Source organism: Pongo pygmaeus, chromosome 4, assembly GCF_028885625.2.
Source record: "Pongo pygmaeus isolate AG05252 chromosome 4, NHGRI_mPonPyg2-v2.0_pri, whole genome shotgun sequence".
In the NCBI taxonomy this organism is placed as follows: Eukaryota; Metazoa; Chordata; class Mammalia; order Primates; family Hominidae; genus Pongo; species Pongo pygmaeus.
Window position 1 is genome coordinate 177,378,188 of NC_072377.2, and position 13,542 is coordinate 177,391,729.

Genomic DNA, 13,542 nt, shown 5'->3' on the forward strand with positions numbered 1-13,542 from the left:
AATGCAGTATTACAAATTAGGGCTTACAAAGCACTTTAAGTTATCTCATGAGTAATAAAGTTTGCAGTGGTTGGGTTGGGATGGACATTGTGGCAACAGTAGCATTAGCTAATATTATTAAATGGTACTAGACCCAGTGTCGGCACCCTGCTAGGCACTTGTAGTTCACTCATTCAATACTCACAATGATCCCAGGAAATAAGTATTATTCTTATTCCCATTTTACAGACGAGGAACAGAGAGGCTAAGTAATTTGCTCAAGCTCACACAGCTAGCAAGTAGCACAGCTAGAATTCGAACCCAGATCGAACTAACTTTTAAAAAACTGAGATATAATTGACAAACCATAAAACTCATCCTTTAGGCCAGGAGCGGTGGCTCACGCCTGTAATCCTAGCACTTTGGGAGGCCTGGGGCAGGCAGATCACCTGAGGTCAGGAGTTGGAGACCAGCCTGGCCAACATGGCGAAACCTCATCTGTACTAAAAATACAAAAATGAGCCAGGTGTGGCGGTGGGCACCTGTAATCCCAGCTACTCAGGAGGCTGAGGCAGGAGAATCGCTTGAACCTGGGAGGTGGAGGCTGCAGTGAGCCGAGATCATGCCACTGCACTCCAGCCTGGGAGACAGAGCGAGACTCTGCTCAAAAACAAAACAAACAAACAAAAACTCATCCTTTAAAGGTATACAATTTACTGGTTTTTAGTATATTCACAAGGTTGTCCAACCACCACCAGACCACTTTCATCCCTCCAAAAAGAAGCCCTATACCTGTTATTAGTCACTTCCCATTTCCCCCTCCTCCAGACCCTGGCAACCACAAATCCTGCTTGCTGTCTCTAATGATTTGCCTATTCTGGATGTTTCATATAAATAGAATCATATAATGTGTGGCCTTTTGTGTCTGGCTTCTTTCATTTGGCATAACGTCTTTGAGGTTCATCTGTGTTAAGACATATGTATCAGTACTTCATTCCTTTTTGTTGCTAAGTAATACTCCATTGTGTGGATAAACCACAATTTGTTTACTCATCACTAAGTTGCTGGACATTTGGGTTGTTTCCACTCTTTGGCTATTTTGAATAATGTTTCTGTGAACATCTGTGTACAAGTTTTTGTATGGACATGTATTTTTATTTCTCTTGGTTATATACTTAAGAGGGAAATTGCTAGGTCATATGGTAACTCCAGGTTTAACTTCTTGAGGAAGTGTCACACAGATGTCCACAGCGACTGCACCATTTTATATTCCCACCAGCAACGTATGAAGGTTCCAACCTCTTCATATCCTTGACAATACTTGTCATATATCTTCTTTTGTTTTTTTGAGGTGGAGTCTTGCTCTGTCGCCCAGGCTGGAGTGCAGTGGCATGATCTTGGCTCACTGCAACCTCTGCCTCCCAGGTTCAAACGATTCTCCTGCCTCAGCCTTCCACGTGGCTGGGTTTATAGACGCCCACCACCACGCCTGGCTAATTTTTGTATTTTTAGTAGAGACAGGGTTTTGCCATGTTGGCCAGGCTGGTCTTGAACTCCTGATCTCAGGTGATTCGCCTGCTTCAGCCTCTCAAACTGCTGGGATTACAGGTATGAGCCACCATGCCCGGCCTATCTATCCTCTTGATTACAGCCATTCTAGTGGGTGTGAATTGGATCTAATGATATTTCACTGTAGCTTGGATTTGTATTTCCTGATGGATAATGATGCCAGGATCTTCTCATATGCTTATTGGCTATTTGTGCATTTTCTTTGGAGAAATGTCTACTCAATGTCTGGTTTTTTAACCACCATGTAATAATGCTTCAGAGCAACCTGGGAGAGAGCAGGGAGGGAGCCAAGCCCAAGAGCAGGGGCTACAGTCCTCCCGTATGTCTGGGAGGCGCAGCAGAGTCTGGCCAGGTCGGGCTGGGCCGGTGGTGATGTCCTCCCTCCAGGGATAACATCACTGAGGTTGACCTTCACAGCGCCCATGCAGGGAAGGGTGAGGGTCAGAGTGGAATGTCCTAGCTCACCTTCACTGGCACTCACTGGGTCCTGGTCAGAAAGCTACACTTGGACTGACTCACTGAGTCCTCATACATCCCTTTGAGGGTCACTCCATTTTGCAGATGAAGATACTGAGGCCCAGAGAGGTGAGGTACCAGGCCCAGGACTGGAATCCAGGAAGTCTGGCTGGAGCCCACTCTCCTGACCACCACCTGGACCATCCAGTGACTGAAGCTCCCCTCTTAGCTGCTGCATCAAGACGCACTAACGAAGGTTCCACCAGCCTGCTTCTATAGAAAGTACCAGCTGCCAGAGTTGCCATCCAGGCCTGCGACCGGAGCTGTGGTCTGGGCTTAAGTCCCGGGCTCCTACTGAGCCATGCACCCCTGCTTCCACTGTCCCAGCCAGAGCAGGGGAGTGGGGGCGACAGGGGACTCTTGGGTTCAGGCAGCCACAGCATGTGTTTGCTCAAGCAGGTGGTTCATCTTCTTGGTGTGACATGCTTGGGGTGTTCCCAAGTTTTCCTACTCATGGCGGCCAAAACCCTCCTCCAATAGCACCAGCTGGCTAGGAAAGACCCCCAGAGTCCATGTCAAGCCCTAACATGGGTTGACCTTCAGGATCCTGACCAACAGACCAACCCTACTGGGTATAACCCTCAAGTTCACTATCCCTAAACCAACAACCAGGGCCCAGCTGAGACTGCCTGCTGTGGCCCCAGAACCATCCCTTGGGCCCTTGGCAACCTCGCCACCTTCCTTCCTTTTCAAATCCTGGCTTAAAGACAAGAAGGCATCACTAGGTAAGCACCTGCCCTGTGCCAGATACCATCCTTTATGGGCAGGATCTTGCTTAGTCCTCACAACCAAGCTGTGAGCCAGTGTAGTGACGCCCACTTTACTGATGAGAAAATAAGCTCAGAGAAGTCAAGTCATTTATCCAAGGTCACAAAGCTGGGAAGGGACAAAGAGATCTGAACCTTCCCTTTCTTTCCAGGAAGGCTCTCAGAACCAGATACATATACTCCAGTATGATGGACGTATATAAGATATGAGATAAGCATGCTAGCTTATCTCAGCTGTTACTTGGTGCTTTCTTTGGTACAGTCTAGGCTGTGTTTTGTATTTTCAGTGGATGTTCTATTTGTGTCTGCATGGGTGCCTGTGTACCCACATGTTCATGCAGCTTTTCCCACAACTGTGAAAGTCAGCAGGCCCTCCCTATCTGGCTGATGAATGAATAATGCCAGTGCCCTTGGCTGGATGCAGCATGGGCTGAGAGCTCCTGTCCTGCGCTATTTCTGCAAGCCCAAACCAGCAAGCTAGTGAGGCTGCCTCTGCCACCAAAGACAGGAAGCCAGAGAGTGCCACAAAGCCACCATGCAGCCTCCAGGACTTCCCACCTCCTCTCCAGGGCTGGCTCACACCCCTTGTCCCCGAGTGTCCTTCCTTCTTGAATGAAGATGACCAGACTCCTCCCAAGCACAGCAGCTGCCCCTGGCCTGGCCCTCTCCCCTCTGTGTGTCTAAGTTGGTCTGATGCTTGCTCAGAGGCTAGGGCCACTGCAACCACCCTCGCCAGGGAGAGGGCAGAGGCATCCCAGCACTAACATTGGGAAGGGCTGCCACGGCAGGGCTTCTTCACCTCAGGTCCATGTACAGGATTCTGCACAAATGAGGACCTCCTGAAACTGCAGGTGCTCTTCCAGGAAGAGGGAAGAAAGCTTTTGTTGGAATCTCTAAGTGGTCCAAGATGCTCCCCAAAGTTAAAGTAGAAGAAAATCTGGCTATCATTGAATCCAGGGGCCCAAGGAATGCACACCAATGTCAATACGACCCTCGTGGCTGCTGTCTGCTCCTTCCTCTGCCCTTGGGCAACATGGTCCGTAGAGCAGTTCCACGTGATTTTCTCTACATCTTCTCATTTGATTCCCCAAGCAATGCTGTGAGGGAGGTGTCACCAGGCCCATCTTACATAAGAGGAGACTGAGGCAAGGGGCAGAAAAACCTGCCCAATCTCACCCAGCTTGAAAGTGGCTCCTATAGGCCGGGCGTGGTGGCTCACGCCTGTAATCCCAGCACTTTGGGAGGCCAAGACAGGTGGATCATGAGGCCAGGAGATCGAGACCATCCTGGCTAACACAGTGAAACCCCATCTCTGCTAAAAATACAAGAAATTAGCTGGGTGTGGTGGCGGGCTCCTGTAGTCCCAGCTACTCGGGAGGCTGAGGCAGGAGAATGGCGTGAACCTGGGAGGCGGAGCTTGCAGTGAGCTGAGATCGCGCCACTGCACTCCAGCCTGGGCGACAGAGCGAGACTCCCTCTCAAAAAAAAAAAGGAAAGTGGCTTCTATAAACTGAATTCATATATTGAAACACTAACCCCAGTGTGATGGTGCTTGGAGATGGAGCCTTTGGGGGTAATTAGGTCATAAAGGTGGAGCACCCCTGGATGGGATTAGCGCCTTTATGAGAAGACACAAAGGTAAGAGGATTGCTTGAGCCCAGGAGTTTCAGACCAGCCTGGGCAACATAGCCAGACCCTGTCTCTACAAAAAAAAAAAAAAAAAAAAAAAAAAAAAAAAAAAAAAAAAGAAGAGACATGAGAGAGCTGGCTTTCTCTCTCTCTCTCTCTCTCTCTCTCTCTCCCTCCCCCATGTGGGGACACATCTGCAAACCAGGAAGTGGCCTTCAGCAGGCACTGAAATAGCTGGCACCTTGATCTTGGACTTCCAGCCTCCAGAAAGTGAGAAATACATTTTTGTTTAAGCCACCCAGTCTGTGGTATTTTTGTCATAGCAGGTGGAACAGACTAAGACAGTAGTCAGGCAATTTTCCCTGCTGAGGGTATATCAGGCTGGGCATCTTGATCAACTCTTAAGAGACAGTGCTGGAATAAAGACAGCAATGTCTGGTCATTCCAAGAGGGGCACTACCATGAGCCACCACTTCCTGGGCAGCTGGCATGGTCTTAGAATTCTTCCCTGTGGCAGTCACTCAGTCCTCACCATTACCCCAAAAAGTACAGCTATTCCCATTTCACAATAGAGCAAGTGGAAGCCTGGAAGCGAAGTGAGGGAGGCCCATGGCCACACAGCCCAGGAGTGGCAGAGGCAGGATTCGAACCTGGGTGTACTAGATTCCAAACTCAGGCTCTTTTCTATCAAGTGAGCCTCTTGTGTGGGACTGAGCTTAGGTTCAGACTCAGGCTGACCTGGGGAAAATTCACCTTCACCTCTTCCAAACCGTGCCTCTCTTTCATTATTATTTTGTTAAAAGTCCCTTTTATTATTCTGAACCTCAGCTTCCTCATCTGTAAGAGAGGAATGACAGGTTTTTTTGTTTTTGTTTTTGAGACAGAGGCTCCCTCTGTCGCCCAGGCTGGAGTGCAGTGACGGCGATCACTGCTCACTGCAGCCTCAACCTCCTTGGCCCGAGCAATTCTCCCATCTCAGCTTCCTGAGTATCTGGGACTACAGGCACGTACCACTATGCCCGGCTAATTTTTTTTTTATTTTTAGTAGAGACAGGGTCTGACTATGTTGCTCAGGCTGGTCTTGAACTCCTGTGCTCAAGCAATCCTTCCCCCTCAGTCTCCTAAAGCGCTGTGATTACAGGCGTGAGGGAATGACTTTTTTTTTTTTTTTTTGAGACGGAGTCTCGCTCTGTCGCCCAGGCTGGAGTGCAGTGGCGCCATCTCGGCTCACTGCAAGCTCCGCCTCCCGGGTTCACGCCATTCTCCTGCCTCAGCCTCCCGAGTAGCTGGGACTACAGGCTCCCGCCACCAGGTCCGGCTAATTTTTTTGTACTTTTAGTAGAGAAGGGGTTTCACCGTGTTAGCCAGGATGGTCTCGATCTCCTGACCTCGTGATCCACCCGCCTCGGCCTCCCAAAGTGCTGGGATTACACCGCGCCCGGCTGGAATGACAGTTTTTATCGGGCAGTTTTGTGAGAAAATGAAGTGGAAAGGGAACACAATAAGCTCTGTATCCTTTGATTTACCTTGTGTAGAAATTATAACTGAAGCCAGAGGCTATGAGCCTGAATGGCAGTTCAATCCTGCAAGCCCGGGAGGACTGGAGACAAAGGTGCTTTGAGAATATTTCCCCGTATTTCATGAGGGCGACACAAATTGGGAAATGCTTACTAGACACCAACGCCAAAGACACTAAGAACAAAAACATTAGCCAGCATGAGCGAAACACTCCAAATGATCAGATTTATATTATTCTGTATCTTTATGACTATTTTTAAATTCATGAAACTGTGTCTTGGCTCCCGTGTTGGTAAGGCATTCCCTTGTGACATCTGATTCAAACGTTTACTGTTGCCTCTTACAGTCTCCCTCAACTCCAAAACCACGCACTTCTGTGCACTCACTATGAGAAGCTGTATTTACTCACTCGGTGCTCGTCACAGAAAACGGTGCATATTGGGATATATTTATTGCAGAAACTTAGGTCTACTCATCTGTGTGCTAGCAAACCATCAGTCCTGAGCGGTGCACTCGGAGGTCTGTGAACTCGATTTTGGAGGTTGCTGTGTGTGTGTATAAATATAAATGGCCTGACTTCACTTGTTAGAACACTTTCATGCTTTCTCTTCACAAGTCTATTTAAAAAATTTTTGTGATTCCAGCAGATCATTTCCAAAAGGGAGCATGTGTCTTTCTCTCTCGATACACATACAGTGCTCGGCACACTGCCCGCCACGCTGGCTGCTCAGCAAACTCAGCCTTGGTTACAGCTGTTTCCTGGGGCATCCAGCGAACGCAGCTCCAAGAGCAGCAGCATCTACTTCTGGAATAGAGCCTGGCTGGTACGTTTCAGCCCTTCTCGAATGAGCCCAGACGGACCCCAAACTCTGCCTGCTCTTGCTCCTGTGACCCCAGGACACTCCCAGCACCTTGGGCTGATCTCTTTTCCTCACTGCTATTTCTCCGTTAGCCAGACTCCTTCCTGCTTTCCCCAAAGCACCCGGGCAGGCCAGGGTGTTGGTGTGTAAGTGCGGGTAGGCAGGCGGTGCTTGAATTTTATGTGGTGTGCACTGTGTGGCTGGGGCTGCTGGCTGTGTAGTGACAGGCGTCTGGGCAAGTGGCCTGTCCACTGCAGGGAGAAGTGACAGGGAGGCAGGGCTGTGGTGGGCATTTTGGAGAGCTTCAGAGCCTGGCTGGTCAGGATGAAATCCCGGCCCTGTTGCTCACCGGCAGTGGGGTCTTCGTCGGTTTGGGTTGCTCCCGCATTCACATCCCCGGCAGTTCCTGAGCACACCCACCTCTGTGGACAGAAGCTAGACGAATCTACGGCTCAGCCCCTGCCTCACAGGCTCAGTCTGCCCAGTTCCGACACACCTCGCTAAGTGCTGTGGCCAGGTGCAGAGTATGATGGGATGACAGGAGTGGCACTCAGCCAGTTTCCTTCACCTGTCAAACGGGATGATCACTACCCACTTACAGCAACTCTGAAGGCTAAGTGAAGTGCAGTCTCACAGGGGCTCAGCTGACGAAACCCACTTTTGGCTGCACTTTGCTTTACTTGGGGGTGGCTGGACTGGCAGGAGGGAGGGCTGTGGGGCTCCATCTGGGGAAGCCCACAAACAAACTTACTCTTTGGGGGGATTCAGGTCCTCAGGTCTTGTCTCAAAGAACTGCAGCACCTCATCACACTGAGAGATGTAGGGGGGCAGCTGAATGAGGGCCTGGAGAAAAGAGACGCAGGTGAGTGCAAAGGAGGAGAGGGGGCTGGGCATGGTGGCACACGCCTACAATCCCAGCTACTGGGGAGGCTGAGGCAAGAGAATTGTTTGAACCTGGGAGGCAGAGGTTGCAGTGAGCCGAGATCGCGCCACTGCACTCCAGCCTGGGTGACAGAGCGAGACTGTCTCAAACACACACATACACACACACACACAAACACAAAAGCAAAACCAAAAAGCAAAGGAAGGAGACAGGTGTTAGGAATGCCATACACCGCCAGCGGCTCTCAAACTCGGGAAGGCACCAGAATCACTTGCAGGGCTTATTAAAACACAGATCGTGGAGCCCCACCCGAGTTTCTGATTCAGTAGTTCTGCGGAGGGGGCTGAGGATGTGCATTTCTAAAAAAGTTTCCTGGTGATGCTGCTGGTTTGGGGAACAACACACACACACACACATACACACACACACACACACACACACACACACACACACACACACACACACACACACACACACACACACACACTGTATGATATACTCGCATATATTATAGGCATATTTGTTCAAGTAATATGTCCATATTTAGGCAAAATCAGACCATACTGTACATGCTATTTAGTAAACCGATGCTTTCACTTAGCTATAAATTGTCAACTTCATGCCATTTCATTATTCTTATTTATTTATGTTGAGACAGGATCTTGCTCTGTCACCCAGGCTGGAGTGCAGTGGTGCAATCTCAGCTCACCACAACCTCTGCCTCCTGGGTTCAAGCGATTTTTGTGCCCTAGTCTCCTAAGTAGCTGGGATTACAGGCATGTGCTACCATGCCTGGCTAATTTTTTATTTTTATTTTTATTAGAGACAGGGTTTCGGCATGTTGGCCAGGCTGGTCTCGAACTCCCGGCCTCAAGTGATCCACCCACTTCAGCCTCCCAAAGTGCTGGGATTACAGGTGTGAGCCACTGCACCTGGCTCATTTCATTATTCTTCTATAACGTCACCTATACTGGATATTGGATTTTGTACAGCTGTGTCATACTTTATTCAACTTGTTGTCTACTGGTGAATCTAGGTTATTTCCAACATGCTCACATATATGTCTTAACTCACGAATCTGAAGCATTAAAGTAAAGGGACTGTTTTATGATTTGGATAGAGGTCCAAAGTCTCCAAGTTAATGAGGGGTTGAAATAGATCTTCCACTGGCCAAATTCCACATTAATCTGCCCCAGCGACTCACTGGCTGTGTAGCCCTCCATAAAGCTGGTTTATCTACTAACCTCCACAAAGCTCGTTTATCTACTAGCAGGTATTCATTCAATGATTCAATGAGCATTTTCTTTGTGCTCAGCACTGCACTAGTTTCTGTGCCAAATACAAGAGAAGTGCAGGGTACACTCTGCTCATTAAAGGATTTGAAACTCAGACATGGCCATCATGAATAAACAGCTCAGTTTAACAAATATTTACTTAAGCCTCCTTTGGCCTGGGCCCTAGACCAGGGTAATGAGGATGCAGATCTGAGGGTGGTTCAGGTGGTTCATGCATACCTTTTGTTGCACACACCTGTGCAGAGAACACGTGTGCATACGCATGAATTGCACAGGTGATTCTGCCAGCCAAGCTGCCCAAGCAGTGCGTGCTCTGCATGAGGCTGGACTCTGTTCTCTCCTAGAGGGCCTCAGTTCCCTGGTGCCTCTCATGAGCCTTCTCACCATGCTGAGCCTGAGTCTGGGGTCTGGGCTAGAAGAGATGTGTCTTGCATTTCCTTTCTTTCTTTCTTTCTGTTTTTTTTTTGAGACGGAGTCTTGCTCTGTCACCAGGCTGGAGTGCAGTGGTGCTATCTTAGCACACTGCAACCTCTGCCTCCCAGGTTCAAGTGATTCCCCGGCCTCAGCCTCCCTAATAGCTGGGATTACAGGCGCGTGCCACCACACCCGGCTAATTTTTTATATTTTAGTAGAGATGAGGTTTCACCATGTTGGCCTGGATAGTCTCAATCTCCTGACCTCGTGATCCGCCCGCCTCGGCTCCCAAAGTGCTGGGATTACAGGTGTGAGCCACTGCGCCCAGCCTGTGTCTTGCATTTTCTATATAATCAGCCCTTAATAGCACACCACCCAACTCCCAAAGTGATGTGCCAACGCTGCAGCAGTACTGGGCTCTTGTGGACCAACGGAGAGATGAATGGAGGCCTCCAGTGTGGCACCTTTTACAGGGCTTTGGGGATATGTTCACCCTACACAATTATTTCTCCCATTAAAAAAATTAAATTGTGGTAAAATACACACAGTAAAAAGCTTACCATCTTACCCATTTTCAAGTGTACTGTACAGTGCATTAAGTAATTAATGCATTCACACTGCTGTGCTACCAGCACTGCCATCCATCCACAGAACTCTTTTCATCTTGCAAAACTGAAACTCTGTACCCATTAAATAACAACTACCCTTCCACCCTCCCCCAGCAACCACCATTATACTTCTGTCTCTAGGGATTGATGATTCCAGGTAGCTCATATCAGTGGAATCATACCGTGTTTGTCTTTTTGAGTCTGGCTGATGTCATTTAGCATGCTCATCCATTCAAGGTTCATGCTTGTATCAGGCGTCAACACTTCCTTCCTTTTAAAGGCTGAGTAATATTCCATTGTATGGCTACACCACATTTTGCTTATCATTCACCTGTCAATGGACACTTGGGTTGCCAACCCTACATTACTTTGAGTCAGGCTCTAACTTTAAGCCCCCAAGCTGCAATCTGCTCCAGACTCAGAATGGATAAACACATCATGAGGGACGTGGATGGCCTAGTAGGGCACCTTTCCTGGTCACTGTCCACCCTTCCACCCTTCTGAGGGGTGACTAAAGGGCTCACTGATTTTTAAAATTAGACTTTAAGTAGCTCCTGCTCTGCAGCAAATCCTTAAGGACTGTTTCCAGAGCTGAATCAGGGAGTCCCAGAGACAGGAGCAGGCCCTTTCCTCCCTTACCTCCTGTTTCTAGTCCCCCTTCTTTTTCTGGTTCCAAGCAGTGAGTGGTCATTCTTCTGGCCTGGATGAGCTGCTGTCTGCTCCCCCCTCCCCATGGGCCTCTTTTTCCTCTGGAATCCTGCAGCCCTTGCAGTTGAAGCCACATAATGAAGGAGCTGATTATATGCTGGACTGTGGTGTGTCCTGGCTGCTTTGTGTGCAAATATCTTGCGGCTTCCCCCCAAGACTGCAATAACAGCGCTCCTCGACCTTGGCTCAGCACTGGGCGGCTCCTGAAATGTGTTCATCTGTGTCACTTTATGTAACCCTGGGCTGGCCCATTTAAGAGATGGGGAAATGGAGGCTCTGTTGAGGTGGCTTGGTCTAGAGAGTCCAGGAAAAGCTGACTGCAAACCTCTACCTTAAATCCACAAAAGGCGGCAGGGTGGCAGCCGTTCCTCCTCCACCTTCCCTATGTGCCTAGACAGTGCTGGGGAGATCCTAGATAACACGAGGGAACAGCCCGGAGCTGGCCATGTGTCTCTGTTAGAGGAGAGCTGGGTGGGTGTGGGGCATGGCCCCTGGAGGTGGTCACTGTCTCTGCCTGGAGGGGGCCTCCCAGGATGGGCAGAGGCCCCAAATGGACCAGAAGGGGAAGGGACAACGAGGCCCATGGAAACCTCCTGATGATGCCAAGTTCTCTTCTGGTTTTGAGCTATGCCTAGGAAGTAAAAGCCAAACCAAACCCCTAAACCATAAAAGAAGTCAAGTTACTAATAAAAGTCAGGGCTGAATGTTTTGATGTTGGCCCATTTCATTTGGGATGGACTTGGCTACCAGTAAAAAATGACCCGGGGCTGAGAAACCATTCTGCTTCTGAAAGACTCCAGGATAGTCCTAAGTTCCGTCAGTAGTGACAAAGAACCACAGCTCCAGCAAACTCAGTCCTGTTCTGGAAGGGATCCTGGTGCTTTGGACAGATGTGGCTGATGCAGGCACGAGAGAGGAGAGCAAGTCCTGCTTGCAGAGGGTAACAATAAAGGTCAGACAGAACCATCTCCTGATTCTGGCCTCGTCACTTCCTGGCTGTGAGATTCTGGCCAAGTCTCACTGCCTCTCTGAGCCTCAGTCTACTCATCTGCAAAGCAGAGCTAAAGAACACCCATCTTGGAGGGCTGTGCTATAGAATAAGTGAGGAAGTGGTTGTATGGTTTCCATCATATATTAGCTGCTTGATGGACACTGGATAACCCTGTTGGCTCTCTATACTGCCCCAGGTACAAGAATGTAGTGTTTCCAAAGGCGATTTCAGAGGCAGCCAGATAATTATGTTAAATGACAATGCCTTGGCTAGGGAGAAGGTTCATGTTTTCTCAATTCTCTTTCAACTCTCTTTAATTTAAAAAAGAATGCCCCAGAGAAGTAACACTTGTCTAACTTGCTTCCTGAGAGCAGGACTGGCTCTGCAGAGCCTCTGGTAGGCAGGTAACAGCAGCTAGCCAGATTTAAAAACGTTCTCTGTTGTTGTTGTTGTTTTATTGTTTTTATTTTTTACTTTTATGGCAGGCACATGATACCCATTTGTTTTGTTTTGTTTGTTTGCTTGTTTTTGAGACAGGGTCTGGCTCTGTGGCCCAGGCTGCAGCGCAGGGTGGGATCTCAGCTCACTGCAGTCTCCACCTCCTGGGCTCGAGATCCTCCCATCTCAGCCTCCTGAATAGCTGGGGTTACAGGCGTGCACCACCATGCCTGGCTAATTTTTGTATTTTTAGTAGAAACAGGGTTTCGCCACGTTGCCCAGGCCAGTCTCAAACTCCTGGGCTCAAGCGATCCACCTGCCTCGGCCTTCCAAAGTGTTGGGATTACAGGCGTGAGCCACTGTGCCCAGCCAATACCAGTTTTATGTTATGGTTGTGATATAAAGTTTTCTCTAAGATATATTGTTTTCAGAAGTTCAAAAAGTCAGGGAGCCCTCTTAGCACAGTAGGCAGCAAGTCAGTCTCATAATCTGAAGAAGTTCAAAAAGTGAGTTGAAGAAAAATATGAATAATAATATAGGTGGGTGGCGTATGACAGAATTCCAGAAGGGAAGTCTCAGGTGACTGGAGCCTGGTAAATACTACTGTTACGTTGCCCATAGTTTAAAATACTACAGCATGGGCACACACACTCACAAGTGTGTATGTTTGCATGTGTGTTCGATTTAAGCTACACCGTATGATGGTTAATTACTACCTGAAGTTTCCTCATTGAGAATGAACACTGGTGCAAGTGAAAGACTCTAATCAGAAGTCCACACTTCAGAAAAGGCTGCTTCAGGGCTTTAGCTGTCTTCATTGTGGATCAATACCACAGCCTTTATTCATTAGCTTAACTGTTGTTAGAAAGAATTTTTTTTTCTACTGGTGAAATGCTCCTAGAAATATTCTCAGACACTCTGGCCCTTGCACAAACAGAACCTGGTGAGCCCAGTACTGTACACCCTTCAGAACGGGGCCCTGGGTCTAGGATTTAGGGTTCAGCCTCTTCTTGAGGATTTTACTGTCAGACCACGGTTAGGATGAGCTGATCCTGCCTCTAGAATGTGGTTGCATCTGCCTTGAGGAATCATTCATGCAAAGAAATGTCAGACAGACAACTGGGATTTCAAGGAGCTTCCAGAAAAACTTGAGTGGCTATTTATGAGGTGGCTTGATAATAAATGCTTGTATGTGTGACAGGATTCAGCTAAGTCATATTTTCATTGTGTCTTTTGATGAACAGAAGTTCTTAAATTTAATGTATTCAAATAAACCAATCTTTTTGTGCTTGGTATCCTTTTTGTATCTTTAGAAATCCTATACCTAGAGATTATAAATATATTTTCCTAATGTTATCTCCTAAAAC

At 48.3% G+C, this 13,542-nt stretch overlaps 1 protein-coding gene across 1 annotated transcript in view; it reads right to left on the reverse strand.

Moving 5' to 3' along the window:
• The window catches only part of SH3PXD2B (SH3 and PX domains 2B), a 121,774-nt gene that overhangs the window by 41,146 nt on the left and 67,086 nt on the right, over positions 1-13,542 (reverse strand). Inside the window, exon 5 of the mRNA XM_054488693.2 lies at positions 7,590-7,681. Coding sequence (XP_054344668.1) covers positions 7,590-7,681 — 92 coding nt within the window. The remainder of the gene's footprint in view (positions 1-7,589; positions 7,682-13,542) is intronic.